Below are 20,798 nucleotides of genomic sequence, written 5' to 3'. Positions count from 1 at the left end.
TTGTACACCTGACACTAATGAGTGTGAATTCTAATTGAACAAAAAGAAAAAGGATAATTTGTGTAAAAACTTTTGAGAACCCACCAGGTAAAAACATCTCATTGATCTAGTTGTTAGTCCTTGGCCCCTGCGTGGCGATGAACACTTCTTTCCACGTCGGCCACTGCTGACGGCTGACAGCCGAGACCTGACCTGACAGCAGGACCGCGCGCAGAGCCCAAGGCCAGGACGCAGAAGGGTTATGCGCGGCCAGAGCGCCGCCGTTGTCTGCGTGGCGCAGAGTGCTGACGCAACACGCATGCGGGCGGCCTGCTCCTCTGCCGGCGACGGCGCTGCGTCACGGGCTTTCAGGCGCTTGGCTCCTGGAGACGGCGACTGTTGTGGGCCTCAGCGCTCGCTTCTCGCGCCCCGGGAGCCGGGTCCGCGACGCGATGAGGCGTAGTAAGGCCGAGGTGGAGCGGTACATCGCTTCAGTGCAGGGCTTCGCTCCGTCGCCCCGAGAGGTGAGCAGGTTCTTGGGTAGAAGTGTGGCCTCTGCCCAGGCCTGGTCGCGGCCCCGCGTGGCGCCGGCGTCATGGCTCCCGGCGGCCGCGGCTCCCTGGCATGTTCTCTGGAGGCGCTGGCCGGCTTGTGCGGTGTGGTGGGCGGCGTGGAGCTCGCTAGCTCAAGGGGGACGGGAACGGTTGGGGCGGGGGGGGCGGTGAGACCGCGGCGGGCGGCCGTTGGCGCCAGCGCTTCCTCTTCCTCTGGCCCGCTCCCGACTGTCCTCTCCCGCGGGCCCATCCTGTTCTGGGGTTCCTCGGGCTCACCCGCGCGGCCTCGTCTCCGGGGCTTGGGCGCCTGCCATATCCGGCTGGATTCTTTTCGTCTCCCGGACAGTTACCCACCGCGGCGCCGGCGGCGCCCTCTAGGCTGGGCCTAGGTTGGTGGAACCCAGCGGGTACTGACACAGCTTCAGGGAGGGCTTTTACTGCTGTGATGGGTGTCTAACGTAGGCGTCCAGGGGACCCGGAGCAAGGGCAGCCACATATGCAGCTGTCTGACAGTCCGCGCAAATGACACCGGAAGTCCCCCTGTTTTGAGGCTGGTTCTTCCCTTAAATCTCAACACTCCACTCCCCGACTCCTAGCACTCTTTCGAAACTTACTTGCCCTTTTTTTTTTTTTTAAACGTAATCTTGGAAATTATAAATTTCTTACAGGGTGTTGTTACCGTGGCTTAAAATTTTTAACCTTTTTAACCACATGCTCTTGGAGCATTTTTTCTCTTAAGAAATGTACTAGGTATATTTTGTATTTAACAGAACTGAAGTGGGCGGGAAGGGTGAGGAAAAAGTGGATGTGCGTAGGGTCTTGAATCATTTTGCTTGTGGTTGAATCACATCTCTGCCGTTTATAAGCTGTGGAATTTGAGACAAGTTAAATTTATTTCATCAATAAGATGGAGTTATAGTATCGATAGGAGTATTTACGAATGATCCATGTTAAACATTTAAGGTACTGTTTGGCACATAGTAAGCACTAAATAGGTGTTGATATTAAAAAGACAGTTATTCTGACCTGTCCTGGGCAAGGGCCTATGAGTATAAAGATGTATGAGGAAATTAAAACAAAACAAAACAAAACAAAAATCCCATAACCAGTATGTTGTACACCTGACACTAATATGAGTGTGAATTCTACTTTAAAAAAAAAAAAAGGATAATTTATGGGGAAAAAAACTCAAACTCAAGGACAATCAGCAACATAATTGTTTCTTTTTTTTTATATTCTTAGGCATATGGTATCTTATTTTGTGCCCCCAAAATCCTGTGATAGTGACACCTGAGAGATTAAAGATACTTGTCTAAGATCAGTAGGTGGCTCAGCAGGATTTTGGTAGTGGGTCTGATTTAGTTTCTATTAGGAATTGTGGAGTAGGTTACGGACTATTTCTCCAGAGGAGAGGAATAGGTACATAAAGGCTGCAGTTTCAAACTACTGGCTTAGTCATGAATTCAGATGTGGTGTCCAAGTCTAAAATGGAACCTTATTAGGGGTTTCTGTACCCCCCTGAAATTGATGACTTTTTTTTAAAGCAAGTTTAGAGTTTTCATGAGATTATTATTGGGGACCTTAGCTCTCAAAAGATTAAAACCACTGGTCTAGACAGAATTAGAATGTTCTTTGACCTACCTAACTTTTCCATCAATTAAAGAGGGTTGGGGGCAACATTTTAAGGATTGGTTATTATGGCCATTTCTCTTTTACATTTAAAAATATTATTTTAGTTAGATGTTTTGCTTCAAACAAGGAGAAATGATTTACTTTAGAACTTCAGGATTTCAGTGGAGTATTGATTAGCAAATAAGTAACTTTGGAACTTGTGAGGATATTTAGTAAACTTAGGTATAAGTAAAATGACAAAACAGTGCTTTGAATAGCTTGGAAGGGAGATGATGAAGGCAGCAGACAGCTCCAGTGAAGAGTAGAAAGAAATTAGTATTTACTTGGCTCCCAGTTTGGCATATATTGGCCATATATGAACTGACCATGGGTTTCTAGGAGGTCCAAGTTCTGGAGTGCCGTTATAGGTCCATATTCTTATATTTTCCTTTGCTTCTATTTGTTCATCTCTTTTGTTTTGCCATGTCTCCACTCCTACACACCTGCTTTTTCTCTTGTTGGAAATATCACTTGTGTTTCTTTAATTTTTATTTTTTCTAGATGGCTTCTGTTTAGTTTTCCTGGATATCTGACTAGATGACTTCCCATTCCACACTCCTAATTGCTACTTCTCAGAGGCAATTTGACAGCTCTTAGTTATTTGTTTTGCTGTTTACATCTAAACTTCATATTTCTGAATAACGTACATGTATACTTTTATTTCTTGATCTCCTTTCTCCAATTTTAGACACTTTCTACTGACTTTCTACGTTTTTCCTCCAGACCTCCATCCACAGATGTTTTTATTCCCCCATCTTGATCTTCCAGTTGTTACTGTAATTTTTAGTTAAATGAATATTTAGTATTTATGTAATTATGATAAAGTAAATATTTTAGCATTTGAGTCACCTTCATTGTGTAGTTTTATTTTCCTGGAGTTAATAATTGCTTTATTTGTTGGTTTGTTTAGTTTTCTATGCTGTATTACTAATTCTTTACCCAAATTCGAATTAAATTCTCAAGTGTGATCAAACAGGTCACATAATTATTAATTTCAGGTTAAAAAATATTTTTAAGAGAGTCTTCCTTCTGGAGCACTCTTATCTTACTGCTCCAACCTGGAGTGGTTTCTGTTTCTATGCTACACAGCTATGCTTCTGGGACTTTCCTTAATCATTTTGAGCATTCCCTTCATTTTTCTGTGTCAGACTTTGTTTCTTGTAACTGACGTCTTCTTGACGTACTTCCACTGTTTTGGCGTAGCACAGTCTCCAGTTTGCTTTGAAAAGGAGTGTGTAGGGATTTTTTTTTTAACACATGTCTGAAAAGCATCTTGATAGTTTGGTTATCAATTTCTAGGTTCGAAATAATTGTTTCCATTATTTTGAGAACATTGCTTAATTTTCTGGTCATTTATACTGTTAGTAAGAAATCTGATGTGATTCTTTTTCTTGATAGCTTGTAGGTTTCAATTGACAAACTCATTTCCTTCAGTTCTGGGACTTTTCTTTTGTTGTTTCTTTGAGCATTTCTTCCTGTCCCCCCCACCCCCCAAATCTGTTTTATTTTTTCGTTTTTTTTCCTTGTCATCTTTCTCATGTTCTTATGAACTGAAAGTTGGTTCAGATTCGATCCTCTACATTTTTTTCTCTTATTTGTGTCATCTGTCTGTTCTAAATTTTTTTAAAAAGAGATTTCCTTAACCTCACCTTCTGGGGGAAGGAGATTGGAGAATTCACCATTCGGTATCTAGACTTGGCTTATCTTCCTCTATAACTCTGCCCTCACCCTTGTCAGTACATCACAGTTTGGAGAATAAACCCATTTACTTAAGCTTTTTGCGGGGGATGCGGGAGAGGGGGGAGTCAGTTGTGATATCTTTCAAGGTCTGAATGTCTCTTTTTAGCCTCACATCAATTCTTAATATTTAGCTTAGGTAAATTCACGCATTTGCTTACAGGGCATAAGGTGTCATGGAAAGAAACACACTGACTGAATCATGGATTGCACTGCTGTATAGCATTGCCTTTGCTCCTGTCTACCTATGTATCCTTACACAAGGCTCTTATCACCCTGGGCTGTAATGAGCAGATTGGAGACAAATTATATGGTTCTATATATTCATTTTTAATCACTTGTTTATCTTAAGATAGTCCTCTTTAATCAGATAGTTGAAAGCAAAATAGGTAATGGAGTCGATTTTTCTATTATGTGTTGACATTGTGCCTTGTGGGAATCTATTTTAAAAGGGGAGGAGCTCTTCCTTTTAGTGCCATCTTGACTCTTATGTATTATTGTCATAATCTTCATATCTTTTAAATTTATGAATTCATGGGGCTGGGAGGGGGACGGAGGTTCTGTGCACCCAAGTCTGGTATATTCTTTTCTTTGCTTTTTAAAATTATTCCTGATTTTTTTAACCTGTTTTGGAAAGTGTTCAGAATACTTAATGAAGTTGAAGATTGCTTGTAGCTTTTTAGTTTTAAAATATACCATGTTAAGGAGGATATAGTGTTAATACTGTCATACTAAGATGACTTGGAATATGAGTGTATGTCACTATTTTGACATAAAATTAGAGTATATTTTTAACAGCTTTATTGAGATAATTCCATACCATACATTCAGTTCACTCACATAAAAGGTACAGTTTAGTGAGTTTGGGTATATTACATTATTGGTGTTTTAGATTGTGATAAAATATATATAAGAATTTGCCATTTTAACCATTTTAAAGTGTACAATTCAATTGTATTAATTATGTTTGTAATGTTGTTCAACCATCATCACTACGTAGTTAAGTTTTTGGGGAGTCCAAAGTTACATGTGGATTTTTGACTGGGTGAGGGTCAGCATCCCCACCCCTTGCGTTTTTCAAGGGTCAGCTATATTTCCAAGACTTTTCATCACCTCACAGAAACTTTGTAATCATTGAGCAAATAAGTCTCAGATTCCCCTCCTCACTAGCCCCTGGTTACATCTACTTCCTTTTTCTCTGAATTTCCCTATTTTAGCTATTTCACTTAAATGGGAGCATACAGTATTCTTCCTTTTGTTTCTGGCTTATTTCATTTAGCACGGTTTAAAGATTCATCTATGTTACAGCAAGTATCAGAACTTCATTCCTTTTTGTGGCTGAATAATAATTATCCATTAATCTGTTGAAGGGCATTTGGATTGTTTCCACCTTTTGGCTATTGGGAGTAATGCTGCTGTGAACATGTGTATACAGATATCTGAGAACTTCGTTTTTAGTTCTTTTGGATATATATCCAGGTGTGCAGTTACTGGGTCATATTCTTTGTTTAGCGTTTGAGGAATCACCAAACTGTTTCACACAAGGGCTCTACCATTTTACCTTTCTACCAGCAATGTAATAAGATGGTTCCAGTTTCTCTGCATTTTTGCTAAGACTTGTTATTTTCTTTGTTCTTTTTTAATGTACCCATTCTAATAGGTGTGAAGTGGTTTCTCATGGTGGTTTTGATTTGCATTTTCCTTATTACAAATAATAGCATCTTTTCCTGGTTTATTGGCCTTTTGCATATCTTTTTGAGAAATGTCTTCTCGAGTTTTTTGCCTGGGTTTTTAATTGAATATTTTGTTGTTGTTGTTGTTGAGTTACAGAAATTCTTTATACATTTTGGATATGATTTCCAAGTATTTTTTCTCTTTTCATAGGTTGTCTTTACCTTCTTTATGTCAGTTGATGCACAATAGATTTTAATTTAGATGAATTTCATTTTACCTGTTTTTTTTCCTTTGGTTTCTTGTACTTTTTGTGTCATATCTAAGTACATTATCAAATCCAAGGTCATTTATTCCTGTGTTTTTCTTCTAAGAGTTTTATGATTTTTTTTAGTTCTTATATTTTAGTTTTTGACTCATTTTTGATTTAATTATTGTATATGTTGTGTGGAAGGGGTCCAGTTTCATTATTTTGTATTTGAAATTCAGTTGTACCATCTCCATCTGTTGAAGAGACTGTTTTTTTCCTCGCTGAATGGACTGGGAACCCTTGTCAAAAATCAGTTGGCCATAGACTTATGGGTTTATTTCTAACTTTCAATTCTTTTCTATTGATCTATTTGTCTTAATGTCAGTATCACACTGTTTTGATTGCTGTAGCTTAGTAAGTTTTGAAATTTGGAAGTGGCTGAGTCCTCTAGCTTTGTTCTTATTTTTAAGAGTGTTTGTCTATTGGAGGCTTTTTGCAATTCCATATGAATTTGAGGATTGACTTTCGGTTCTGCAAAAAAAGATTGTTGGAATTTTCATTGACATTGCATTAAATCTCAATTGTTTTGTATAGTGTTGACATCTTGACAGTATTAGATCATCTTATCCATGAACACACCTTTTCATTTATTTAGATTTTTAATTTCTTTCAGCAGTGTTTATATTTTCAGTGTACAGATATTTCACCTTCTTGGTTATATTTATTCACAGGTATTTTATTTTAAATGTTATTGTAAATGGAATTGCTTTCTTAATTTTTTCTAATTGTTCATTGCTGGTTTATAGCAGTACAGCTGATGTGTGTGTTGATCTTGTACTCTGCAATGTTGCTGAATTAGTTTTTTAAGCTCTAGTAGTTTTTTTTAATGGATTCTTTGGGATTTCCTATATATAGGATCATATCATCTATGAATAGAGATAGTTTTACTCTTTCAAATTTAGATGCTTTTTATTTTTTCTTGTCTAATTACTCTGAGTAGAGCTTCCAATACAATGTTGAATAGAAGTGGTGAAAGCCTTCAGTAGAATTTCACCACTGAGTATGATGTTAGCTGTGCGTTTTTCATTTATGGCTTTTCTTATATTGAAGATATTCTTAGTTTTCTGGGAGATTCCTTGAATTTTTAGTTTTCTGAGAGTTTAATCATAAATGGATGTTGGATTTTCTCAAGTGTTTTTTCTTTCATGGCAGTTGAGATGATCATGTGATTTTTCCCTTTGTTCTGTAATGTAACAAATCACTTGCTTTATTTTCTTATATCGAACCACTATTGCATTTCTGGGATAAATCTCAGTTGGTCATGGTATATAATACTTCTAATATACTGTTGAATTCATTTTGCTGAGGTACTTTGTTGAGAGTTAGTTTAAAAACTCTACTTTGTTAAGCATTGGAGTTAAAAATATTTTTTCTATTAGATTATTTTTTAGTGCAGTTTTGGGTTCATAGCAAAATTGTGTAGAAGGTACAGAGATTTCTCACAGACTGTCTCTTTCCACATATGTATGGCCTCCCTCACAGAGTGGTACACTTGTTAAAATTTTTGAACCTACACATATACAGAATTACCCCCTAAAGTCTATAGTTTGCCTAAGGGTTTACCTTGATATTGTGCAGTCCTTGGGTTTTATCAAATGTATAAAGACATATTTGCTATTAGGTCATGTGGAATAGTTTTACTGCCTTGAAAATCCTTTGTGCTCTGCCTAGTCATTCATCCTTCGCCCCAGAACCTGGCAACCACTAATCTTTTTACTATGTCCATAGTTTCATCTTTTCCAGAATGATATAAAATTGGAATTGGAATCCTACGGTATGTAATCTTTTCAGATTGGCTTTTATTTAGTGATATGCATTTAAGTTTTCTCCATGTTTTTTTTTATGGATTGATAACTCATTTGTTTTAAGTGCTGAATAACATTCCATTGTCTGGATGTACCACAGGAACGGTCCCCAACCTTTTTAGCACCAGGGACAGGTCAGTGCTCCTGTGAGAATCTAATGCTTGATAATCTGGGGTAGAGCTGAGGCGGTGATGCTGGTGCTGGGGAGTGGTTGCAAATATAGATAAAGCTTCACTCACTTGCCCACCACTCACCTCCTTCTGTGTGACTCAGTTCCTAACAGGCCACGGATGGTACCAGGGGTTTGGAGAACTCTGTACACAGTTTATCCACTCACCTACTGAGAGGTATATCTTGGTTGCTTCAGAGTTTTGTTTACAAACATTTGTGTTCAGGTTTTTGTGTGAAGTTCTCAGCTCTTCTGGGTAAATACCAAGGAGCACTATTGATGGATCATTTTTAGTATTGTAAGGAACTGCCAGTCTTCCAAAGTAGCTGCACCATTCTGTATTCCCACCAGTAGTGAATGAGAGTTCCTGTAGTAACCACATCCTCACCAGCACTTGGTAGTGTAAGTGTTCTGGATTTCGGCTATTTTAATAGGAATATATTGGTATCTCGTTTTACTTTACAATTAAACAGATTGATGTGGAGGGTCTTTTTGTATGCTTATTTGCTGTTTGTGTGGTGTTGTGTCTCTTCAGGTCTTTGACCCATTTTTTTAATTGGGTTGTTATTTTTGATTTTTAAGAGTTACTTGTGTATTTTGGGTAACCTTTCTCAGACGTGCCTTTGCAAATATATTCTAGTGTGTGGCTTGTCTTCATTCTCTTGGCAGTGTCTTTTGCAGAACAGAAAATTTTTAATTTTAATGACTTAACAGCTTATCAGTTCTTTCATGGATCGTGCCATTAGTATTTTTTCTAAAAGGTCATAGCTAAACCCATAGTCATCTAGATTTTCTCTGTGTTATCTACAAGGAGTTTTATAGTTTTGTGTTTCACTTGTTCATTGCTGATAGATAGAAAAGTGATTGACTTTTTTTATATTAACCTTGTATCTTGCAAACTTGCTATAATTGCTTATTATTTCCAGGAATTTTTTGGTCAGTTCTTTCAGATTTTCTTCATAGTCATGTCATCTGCAAACAGAGACAGTTTTATTTTTTCCTTCCCATTCTGAATACTTTTTATTTCTTTTTCTAGTCTTATGTATTAGTTAGGAATTCTAGTATGGTGGTATAACGGAGTGATGAGAGGGAACATTCTTGGCTCATTCCTAATCTTAGTGAGAAAACTGAGTTTCTTACCATTATGATGTTAGCTATTGGTCTTTTTGTAAGTACTCTTCATCAAGTGTACGATGTTTCCCTTTGTTCCAAGTTTACTGAGAGTTTTTATCCTGAATGGTTGTTGAATTTTGTCAAATTCTTTTCTACATGTATTAATAGGATCATGTTTTTTATTCCCCTTGTTGATGTGATGGATTACATTAATTGATTTTTTGAATGCTAAACCAGCCTTGCATACCTGGGATAAATGCCCCTTGTTCATGGTATATAATTCTATTTGTATATTGCTTGGTTTAGTTTGAGGATTTTGTTGAGGATTTTTGTATCTGTGTTTATGAGTGATGTTGTTCTGTAATTCCCTTTTACTGTAAAATCTTTGTCTGGTTTTGGTGTTAAGGTAATACTAGCCTCAGAAGGAATAAGTAGGTAATCCCTTTGTTTTTATCCTCTGAAAGATTGTAGAGAATTGATATAATTTCTTACTTAAATGTTTAGCGGAATTCACCAGTGAACCCATCTAGGCCTAGTCCTGGTGCTTTCTGTTTTGAGAGGTTATTAATTATTGATGCAATTTCTTTAATACAGGCCTGTGTAGGTCATCTGTTTCTTCTTGTGTGAGTTTTGGTAGATTGTTTGAGGAATTGGTTCATTTCACCTAGGTTATCAAATTTGTGGGCATTGAGTTGTTCGTAGTCTTCCTTTACTGTCTTTTTATTTGCATGTTTTTAGGCACGTAGCACATTAAGGACTTTTATGTTTCCTAGGAGAAACACTTCACTTTATTCAGATTTCTGATCAAATACCCCTTAATGAGACCTTTCCTGATAGCTCTGTCTGTCTCTTATTTTATAAAATCTCAAATGTCCTTGTTTGCTCCCCACCACCATTACTAACTAAGAAAGAAGAGTGCCAGCTAAACAGGCCCAGTGGTAGGATATCTGTGATTTGTGAGATGAATACTGACTTTAGCTTTTTAAAATGTGAATGCAAATAATTGATGAAAGACTGTAAAATGGTGCTCTATTCTGCTCCCATACTATTTGTTGCCTCTCTTAAAATGCAGGCTTCGTAAAGATAGAAGCTTTTTGTTTACTTACTGCTGATTTTCCAGTGCCCAGAAAGTGCCTGGCACAATGAACAAATCCTGAATATGCATTTTTTACAAATAAAATAAATAAACGAAGATATACTGCTTCATAGACTGATATTTTTCACTTAATATATTGATTTTTTTTTCCTGTGTCCTTATATAGTTTTCAAAAATAAGATGTTTGATGGCTGTGTATTCCTATCCCTTGTATGTAACATTATCTGATTGTGTCCCAGCATTCTGAACTTGGAGCTTATGTAAATAAAAGAGCGAGGAGTTGGGCTTTGTTTATTACTGTCCTAATTTTTATTTCTGCATTTTTAATTCCATAAGTACAAAATACTTATCTGTAGAGAGAAAATAGTACCTGGATGAGGGAATTGGAATCCTCAGTGCTTTAATAGGTCTGAAGTACTTGCTCATTCTTCGCCATAGAGGCTTTCATATGGTAGAAGAAAGGTTTCTGGTACACCTCTCCCCTAGAAAAGCAGGTGTCTTTTTGCTTATCTATAAAATGAGGGAGTAGCACAACATGATTTCTAAGGTTTTTGTTGATAGAAATTCTTAATTTCTAATGTCTTATCTTACTGTTCTTAAATTTATGTTTTATTATGAGAATTATAAAACATGAAATCATGGCTTTTAGAACATTGATGAATTTCTACAGGCAATTTCTTTTACTTTTTAAATGAACAAAAAATATTGGTGTTAACTTCATTAGGACAGATTTTAGTTCTTGTGAAAATTTTGCAAAATTCAAAATACGAAAAATAAAGAATTTTTAATGTTTTTCAGAAGTCAATGAAAGGATTTTATTTTGCAAAGCTGTACTATGAAGCTAAAGAATACGATCTTGCTAAGAAGTAAGTACCAAACTCTAAAACATGCTTTAGTTTTCTAAACTCAATTCCTTGACCTCATATTCTTCTTTGAAATGGATTTAAAAAATTGTCTTTTAGCAGTTCTTCCTAGGTAAGTTCTGGAAATAAGGGATACATCAGTAAGACTGATGTTAAGGACTGGCCTAAGGCAAGAAATTGTTTGGCTTAAAACACTTTTTTTAAAAAGGTTGTCCTGGGTTAGAATAAAAGACAACCATGCTTATATCTTTCTTTCTTCCTGGTTAGATATCTGGTACATTAATCAGCTGGAAAATAGCAATTAATGCAAAATTAAACTGTGATTTCTTGGGCAGGAGAATAGTTTGTCTAAAAGAACTTTGACTCCCTAGTTGACACTTTGAGGCTTTGTCACGCTAATAGGGCCAAGAAGTTTGATTGCTCTGATTTCCTGATTTGGAGTAGCGTAAAGCAGGAAATAAGGAGGGAAGCATGCTATTAAAGGCATTGATGGGAAGATGAAAATGCCAGCAAGGAAAACGATGGCAACATTATCTAAATAGCAGCATTGGGGTTCTTTATTAATGTGACACATTTTCCTCCAGTGTTGGTCTGTGGTTCAGTTTCTCTTATGATAACACTTCTAAGCCTAGAAGTTGCTTACTTAATTTTAGTCGTTGATTGATTTAAGAAATGAAAATTGTTTGCATTTGGTAGTATATTTAGTAATTTTTTTCTGCTTTGTTTTAGCTGGGTACAGTACTGTTAGATATTATTTTATTGTTTAAAAGGTAAATACATTCTCTTAGTTATTTGGGAAATTGTTGCTCTTTAGTATTTTTTGCATTATGGTAACTTAAAAATATTTACTATAATCACTTTCTGATTTGTATGCAGATTCTTCAGTACTTTACCAAAATATTATCAGGAAGAAAAAAGCAATTTATGTATTCAATTCATATGTGTGGGTAGCACTGGAAAAAACTTTGGTAACTAACATTTAATGGTAAAATTAGTACGTTGCAATATTATACATTGTTTTTATGGATACTTTGGAGTTATCTGCATATTATTTGCATACTCTTGTTTAAATAGTGGTAGGCAATAATTAGAATTACTATAAATTAGTGGTTGCTTTGGTTTAAGTTGTATTCTTTAGTTAGCCTTTAAATACTGTTCTAAATGTGATTTTTTAAGGATTGCTTGTTTTTATGTTCATATTTTTAAACAGATACATATCTACATATATTAATGTACAAGAAAGGGATCCCAAAGCTCACAGATTTCTTGGTCTTCTTTATGAAGTGGAAGAAAACATAGACAAAGCTGTCGAATGTTATAAGGTAAACTATATAAGATTAAAATTCAGGCTTTGCACAGCCAAATACATGATGGCCAGAGTTCTTATTATATAATAATTCAAATATACTTAGTGGACATCATGAAAACAAGCATTGGTATCACAGTACTGTTGACACCGCTTGGAACTGATTTTAAATTATTTGGCCCAAAATACACTATAATTTATCATTAAGAGGCTAGTACTTATAAAAGAAGATAAAAACCTATAAATTTTAAGTCCAGTAACATGGTCAGAAATGCTTTTCTATACGTAATTTCTTTCTTCTTGGCATTAATTTTTATTTAATTCATCTTCAAAAATTATTCAAGACACTAAATTTCATTTTAACAACATTGAAATAACATGTTGTCATTTAGGAATAGAGTCTTTAACGTTTATATATGAGTGTATGTACTTTATGACTCTTACTAATTTATTATTTCTTTTCTGATATCAGCGTTCAGTGGAATTAAACCCAACACAAAAAGATCTTGTGTTGAAAATTGCAGAATTGCTTTGTAAAAATGATGTTACTGATGGAAGAGCAAAATACTGGGTTGAAAGAGCAGCTAAACTTTTCCCAGGAAGTCCTGCAATTTATAAACTAAAGGTAAAAAACTGTACAAAATAATAAAGCAGTTGGAGAAAGCTTAATACACAACTATTTCTAATATTTGTAGTTTAAAAGACTTTTTTAGTAGCAAACGTATTCAACCAGTGTGTGTGCAGGTGGGGAGTCAGTGGATGATGGGTGATGGTGGTCAAAAAGTACAGACTTTCAGTTATAAGTAAGTTCTGGGGATGTAATATATAGTGTGGTGACTGTTGGTAACAATACTGTATCAAAAGTTGCTAAGAGTAGATCTTAAAAGTTCTCATCACAAGAACAAACAATTTGTAACTGAGAGGTGATGGTTGTTAACTAAACTTATTGTGGAAATTATTTTGCAATATATATATATATCAAATCATATGTATACCTTAAATTAATACCGTATTATGTCAATTATTTATATCTAAAAAAGAATGGCAAAACAAAATTTTTCTCTTCAAAACCTTTTTCAGTGTATACTGTCTTATTAGGCACTATTATGCTTTACAAATGCTGTCTCTTTTACCCTTATGAAATGATTAATAAATTAGGCGTGTTACAGTTTTGTAGCTAGATGGTAGAGCCAAGATTTAAACTGAGCTCTATTCGATACAAAATTTGCTTCATTGGGTGAAAATTACCCATAGAATGACAGTGTAGGGTTGTTAGGAAGTTTTTAAAGAACTGTTATCTAAAAATGGAAAGGTTTGCGTTATGGGATAATGAGGTTTTCAAGCAAAAGTTAAAGCAGTTTTGAAAAGCATTCATAATGGTGTTGATATTTTACTTATTTTTAAACATATTTTCAAAGTCTAGGGCTTTTTTACAGATATAGAAAGGCCATATGTAAGTTTATGAAAATGATCCAGAAGGAGAGCCATTGGTAAAGGAGAGAGGGTAATGAAAACAGTTCTAATGGAGACCTTGCTCTTTGCTAGGTTAAGTGAACAGGGAGATGAGTATAAGTAAATAAGATAAAGTGGAATTTATATATGATGGCTTCAGTTTTCTTAGTGAAGAATGAATTGTAAGTTGAAAGCAAGGGTTGAAGGAAAGTTTGGGAAATTTGAGGAAAGAGGAGGAATATGAAGTGACCTTTTCAGGGAATGGAGAAGGTGAGTCTCTTAGAAGTTTAAAGTAGGATTTTGTCCTAGATATTACCAGTTCGGAAGTTTGAGATTATGAAAGTGAACCTGTTAGCTTGTTTGCAATTTCCCAGATTTCTGAATGCCCTACCCCTAAATGTGCAACTGTTATTGTTATAGGTACAGAGAAAGCAGATGGTACAGTTTTCATAAGGAAAGATAGATGGAATTAAGAGAATGTGTAAGCAAGTAGTAATTATGAATATTAGGGATTATGCCATTTTAGCTTGACAGAAAAAAGGAAGAGGGGAAGAGAGAGAGAGCAGAGTGTTTTATGGAAAATTAGAAACAGTGATGTCAGTGTATTGAACAAAGCTTTTTGCATGATAGATGCAAATATATGTGGCATGTGAGCCCCCAGTGAACTGCAAGGATTAGAGGGGTATGGTGGTCTGAGTGGTGAGTGGTATGATCAAGATATGTATTTTGAAGACTTGTGTCAAAGCCAAATGGATGGCTGAGACTGGAGTGTAGAACACCACTAATAGAGAAAGGTAATTAAAGAACGGAATAGCCATGCACTTTGTATATCTTGTGCATCTTTCAACTGGTAATACCAGTGACAGTTAAGGATAAAAGAAGAGTGTTTTATTCCTCCTCTACTAAGGAGGAATGGATAAAGTAGCTGGATTGCATGTCCTTTAAAGCAGCAATCCCCAACCTTTTTGGCACCATGGACTGGTTCTCCTATGAGAATCTAATGCCTGATGACCCGAGGTGGAGCTGCAAATACAGATGAAGCTTCAGGCTTGCTTGCCTGCCACTCACCTCTTGCTGTATGGTCTGGTTTCTAATAGACCACAGACCAGTACCAGGGGTTCAGGGAGGGGCGCTGTGGCCCCGGGGTTCAGGGAGGGGCGCTGCTTTAGAGAACAGGATAATAAACAGGTGTGGTGGGGATATATGATTTGGAGACCTACTCATTCCCAAACCCTACTTCCTCTCCTTGTATGTAGGCTAGCAGAGAAAAAGTTACCATGGCAGAGACATGATGGGAACTATCTTAAGTTATACTCCATTTACTTAAGGCCAGAGGGTAAAGGCACTGAGAAGATAAGAGAATAGTAGGAGCTCCAGTGTAGGAACATAGTGGGTAGGGGATTGAGTCAGAGTTAGGAAGATCCAGAGCAGTTTGAGGATAAGGTGATATGGACAACCACTGTTAATATACATATATAAAATATCAGGTATTTCTCTCCACACACATTTCTTGGGGTTTAACTTCAATTCCCTGAAGGGGCTAATGAAGTATGTAGGATAACATTTCTTGTGGTAATTTACTGTCACCAAACACAGTGGAGTGGTGCTCATAGGAACTGTGATATATTTAAAATTGTACAGATGTTTTTCTAAATTAATGATTTTTTTCTTTTTGATAATAGGAACAGCTTTTAGATTGTAAAGGCGAAGATGGATGGAATAAACTTTTTGACTTGATTCAGTCAGAACTTTATGTAAGACCTGATGATGTGTATGTGAACATTCGACTAGTAGAGCTGTATTGTTCAAATAAAAGATTGAAGGATGCTGTGGCCCACTGCCATGACGCAGAGAGAAACATAGCTTTGCGTTCAAGTTTAGAATGGAATTCTTGTGTTGTACAGACCCTTAAGGTAGGTAAAAACTGTTGAATCTCTTCACTTCTATATAAGCAATTACCATACATCCCTTTGTATTTAAGCAGTGGCTTTTGTCCCCCAAGACTTAAATTTCTTTCATTTATGTATAGCAACTGTGAAATGGAATTTTTACTGGGATGATTTCAATTCATAATGGATAGATTGGAGAGAGAAGTTTATATATGTATATGGTATTTTTATAGGTAGAGAAGTTTATATATGTATTTGGTATTTTTATAGGCTGATGGAAATATGGTATTATAAAAACAGGAAAGAGCAAAGGAATTTGTAGGCATAAACCGACCAGTTTTGTAACACTTGCAACGTTTTGTGACTTAGTGTTCTTTCTTCAAAATAGGAATATCTGGAATCTTTACAGCACTCTGAGTCTGATGAAAGTAACTGGCAAGCAACCAGTAAAGACTTACTTCTGGCCTATGCTAACCTTATGCTTCTTACGCTCTCCACTAGAGATATGCAAGAAAGCAGAGAATTATTGGCAAGGTATATTGATTTAAGGAGTACTTTGGTGTAAATTAGAGATTTTCTTTTTTGTGGTAATTCATTTTATTGGTCTAAACATCTTTATTGCATTATTGTTTCTTTAATGTACCCAGGGGTAATAGTTAATATGATAAATCACTTGGAACAAATCTTAACTTCTTTTGTGGGGCTATTATAATTGGTTTTTAGAGACTGATTTTTAGAGAACTATATAATTGTTCAGGCTTGATTAAATTATTCTATAGTTAATCTCCAGTTTTGACATGCTTAATAAAGAGTCAAGCCTGAAAATTAATGTTCTAACTACCATTCCATATTTTATTTCATAAAATGATATAATCTTGAGTGAAAATCAGGGAATAAATATCATTTGTTAAAAGTTCTAGTATTAGCAGTTATCATCACTAGTATTTCAGATATCTGTTTTAGCTTAGAAACAAGATAACTAAAATAAAATGTGTAATTTTTCTGTTGTCTTAAATTTTGATTCTGAGGACCATTAAATCTTTGTTAAAACATGCCATTGAACAAAAACATCACTTGGATTTGCATAACAATGTTAGTTTAGAAAAGTAGGGGTTGACTAGAGCTTATGGGACAAATATGTCTCCTTGCCTGATTTTGTAATTAAAGGTTCATTGGAACACAGCTATGTCTCTGTTATATGTTATCTAATAGCTACTAATACATTGCAGTGGTGGAGTTGAGCAGTTGTGACAGAGGTTATATGTCTGCAAAGCCAAATTAGTATGTGACCCTTTATAAAGTTTGCCAATTTCTGGTTTAGACTATTCATTTATTTGGAAAGTAATTCTTATTCCCCAACTGGCATATGGAAAGACTCTTTCTACTGGGGTATAGTGAGGTAGGTCGTTTGCTTGAAGAAGTACTTAGTGTCCTAAGGTGGTAGGGTAAGGGTAGTGTCCAGAAAAACTAACTTGAACTTTTAGATTATTTTAGAAAATATTTAGGATGTTTTCTTTTATATGGCTTATATACTCAAAAATTTTTGGTCATGTGAGAAAATGAGGGTGACAATGACATAATTTCTTACTAGTACTATAAAAGTAATTTTAACTTAATAGATCTCCTGAAAGGTCTTGAAAGAGCCTGCAGAGGTCCCTGGAACTCACCTGTTACTCAGATTTTTTATTATAATCTACTTTAAAATTATGTTTCACATTTGTATTAAGTGTTTGCATTTGTTTTTCATACAAAATAAAGATTCTGAGGACCATTAGGATTTAGAAGCACTAATTAGTCTATAGATTACAAATAATAGTGATAAATACAATTATTTAACACTGTAGTTATCTGTGTAGTAAGAAGAGCAATTGTGATATTGACAACCTAAATATCTTATAAGTTATTTACTTATAATTTGAATAAGGCATATCTTATTTGAGAAATTCCAACTTTGAATTAAATAATGAAACCATATTATTGAGAAAGTAGAAAATATTTTAGTTTCCCAGTTTTCTTTTCTGGTATATTATGAAACGTACACTATAATCAGTCATCTTATTTGATTCGTATATTTTCTATGATTGGAGGACTAGAACTAACGTAGAATAAGATGTCATTCTAGAGATTAAGCTTGACGTATAGAAAGTGTGTGGAATAAAAATAAGTACTAGGCGATTCATAATTTATAAAATAGAGAAGAATATGGATTATTAGGAGTCCGAAGGTGAATGATAAAGGTTGAAATAAATTCGCAATGCAACAAATTTAATACCTGTTTAATATTTTAATATTACAGTTTTGATAGTGCTCTTCAGTCTGTGAAATCTCGTATGGGTGGAAATGATGAACTCTCAGCTACTTTCTTAGAGATGAAAGGACATTTTTACATGCATGCTGGCTCTCTGCTTTTGAAGATGGGTCAGCATAGTGATGTGCAATGGCGAGCTCTCTCTGAGCTGGCTGCGTTGTGCTATCTCATAGCATTTCAGGTAATCCTTTTCCAGTTTTGGGTGCAACTGACATTTCGCTGAGACAATTGTATTTCCCATGGAAGTGTGTCTTGTTATATAATGAAACTGAGAATGAATCCGTAGAATTAAAGTTAAAATTAAAGAGTTAATTTGATCGGTGAAAAATAATAATATTTATAATACTGGTGAGCTGGTGAAACAGCTACATTGATGCATTGCTGGCGGCAGTCTCCATTGCTGTGACTTATTTGAAGACCATTTTGAAGAGTTTGTTCTTTTTACTCTGCGATTTCTGGGAACCGGTAGTAAGGAAATAATCTCAAATATGGATAAAACTTGATTCAAAAAGATGTATAACTTGAACAAAATCCCTAAATAAGTAAATTTTGGGGTATGATTATGTAAACTATGGTAGAAGAATGTGTTTACCACAATCACTTTAACATGTTCATGGGAAAACATGTTAGATGACATGTTTGGCATCATGTTTAGAAAACTTAAGGGTTAAGAGTATACTGTGAAAATTCCTTTCTACCTCTGTTTCTTAGTCATTTACTTTTCTTCTCTGCAGGAACTAATGTTATTAGTTTGTTGTGAATTCTTCAAGACATTTTTATGCATATGCAAGCAAATACACACACATGCGCACTCCCACTCCCCTTTAAAAAATACAGATAGAAAACATTTTGTATATTTTGTTGATTTTGCTTTATTTCCATGAAATATATCTTGGTGATATTTCCATATCACCAAATGAGGATGCATTAGTAGATCATCCTCATTTGTTTTGATAGTTGCATAGTATTCCATTCTACAGATATATGATAGTTTTGGGTTTTTTTAAACTAGTGCCCTAAAACCAAGACATTAGATTATTTTTGCTTTGTTACTATGCTCCTTGAAATAATTGTGTAGTGACTAACCCGAGCCATTTCACATGTGAAAATAATGGGTAGAATAACTTCTCTGAAAGAAGAATTGAAGGATCAAAGTGTATTTATGTGTTTATCATTTTTAGAGCTGTTGCCAAATTTCCAGCCTCACAGAGGTTGTACCAAATTACATTCCCAATACCAGTTAAGAAGGTCATTAGAAATTTAACAGCGGTTACCCCAGCTATACTCATATGGTTGTTGGATATTTCCTGTAAGCGGTCATTGTCTATGACAACATTTTCAGTGATGGACATTCACTACTTTTCAAGATAGCCCATTGCATTTTTGGATAATTTAGTTCTTGGTGCTTCCTTATATGGAGTAAAAATGCTTTTTAAGCTGCTACCTGCTGATGTTTTTTCTTCTGGTGCTATTAAAAAAGTCTTAACCCTTTTACAAGGTAATTTTCTTAATATCTGAAGGCAGCTTATTGTGTTTTTTGCCTTCTTTCTGTTTCTTCATCATTTTTTTAGCTCTTCATAGGTCATGGCTTGGGGTGCTTTTACTCTCTTGGTTGTTAGAGTTTATCCCAGTGGTATCCCAAATTATCTATGTTCTTTGAAAATGTGCTGTTCAGTATGGCATTTCCAAGTATGGTTCCATTGCTGTGTGTAAAGTCGACCTGTCATCTCTTTCTGTTTATGAGGGTAGAAAAGTTCTCTAATTACTCCATTTCCCCAAATGCCACACTAGTGTGCTTTTAGTAGAAAATAATTTCTCAGAAGCAGGCATCTGTTATAGATTATCTAAATTCCTTGGTTTTGAGTCTTTTGCGGTTGGTTTTCCAACTCAGTTTAACCGTCGGTTAACTGTTTATGCATTATCAAAATAGCATAATGCGATTGAAAGGAACATCTTACTGTTAGAAATGAGTATTACTAAATTAAGATTTTTGATTCTAAAATTAACAGGTTCCAAGACCAAAGATTAAATTAATAAAAGGAGAAGGTGGACAAAATCTGCTGGAATTGATGGCCTGTGATCGTCTGAGCCAATCAGGTAATAGTAATGTTTAATTGATTTTATTTTAAAAAGAAAAAAGGCAAATTTCTGTTAGAAGGTATCTTTTGATAATATCTTCTGTCTTCTGTTTGTCATAATCATTTGTTTCTCTTTGCCACATTGTATTTAAGGAAGAGATACACAAAGAAATACAAGAAATGGTATATTCTGAAAAAGGAACAAATATTTGATATTTGCTCCTGAATGGAGAAATTCCTTAACTTCTCCTTTATCTAGCTGCTAGAGCCTCCATCCTGAATATTTTAAAGCAGTTCCTGAACTAAATATAATTACTAATTTGACAACCATTTAACATCAGTTGCTTGTAAGGCACTGCTATGGGGGATACTAAGGTGAAGAACATACAGATTTCTCTCTCAAGGAACTGACAACATAGTAAAGAAGACAGAAGATTATACTAACATTCTGTAAGGCTCTTGGTATTTGTAGATTCAGTCTCAGTTTTGACTGTTTGAGATAGATACTGAAGGTCTATTATGTGTTACCTGGTTTTGCCAAGGCAAAAATTATTTAAGTAGCCAGTGAGTCAAGCAGTGAGCTAAAGAAACATAACACTTTCTATAGGAAGCACTTTTTTCTTTCCTTGTACTCTAGCATGTAGACACAGATACTATTAGATCTGCAATTTATATTCATTTTTTGCATAAGTACTCTTTATTGTCCAGATGTGGGTTGTTGGGTTGGAGGGTTAGGTCTCAGATAATTATTTCCCCTTAGGGCATATAAATAAAACTGTTTAGAGATGTGAGTAAAA

At 35.4% G+C, this 20,798-nt stretch overlaps 1 protein-coding gene across 2 annotated transcripts in view; it reads left to right on the top strand.

Annotated features, from left to right (window-relative positions):
• The first annotated feature begins 316 nt into the window (after positions 1-316).
• LOC120594537 (E3 SUMO-protein ligase RanBP2) overlaps positions 317-20,798 on the top strand; it is a 54,363-nt gene continuing 33,881 nt past the window's right edge. For both annotated transcript variants that reach the window (XM_039852624.1, XM_039852625.1), the window contains exons 1-8: positions 317-503; positions 10,904-10,971; positions 12,179-12,290; positions 12,747-12,899; positions 15,409-15,639; positions 16,004-16,149; positions 17,912-18,104; positions 19,933-20,020. In XM_039852624.1, the coding sequence (XP_039708558.1) occupies positions 432-503; positions 10,904-10,971; positions 12,179-12,290; positions 12,747-12,899; positions 15,409-15,639; positions 16,004-16,149; positions 17,912-18,104; positions 19,933-20,020 (1,063 nt within the window). In that variant the 5' untranslated portion in view covers positions 317-431. The remainder of the gene's footprint in view (positions 504-10,903; positions 10,972-12,178; positions 12,291-12,746; positions 12,900-15,408; positions 15,640-16,003; positions 16,150-17,911; positions 18,105-19,932; positions 20,021-20,798) is intronic.

Source organism: Pteropus medius, unplaced genomic scaffold (assembly GCF_902729225.1).
Source record: "Pteropus medius unplaced genomic scaffold, Ma_sr-lr_union100, whole genome shotgun sequence".
NCBI lineage: Eukaryota > Metazoa > Chordata > Mammalia > Chiroptera > Pteropodidae > Pteropus > Pteropus medius.
Note: the sequence above shows the minus strand (reverse complement) of the source record. Positions and strands in the feature narration are given on the sequence as shown.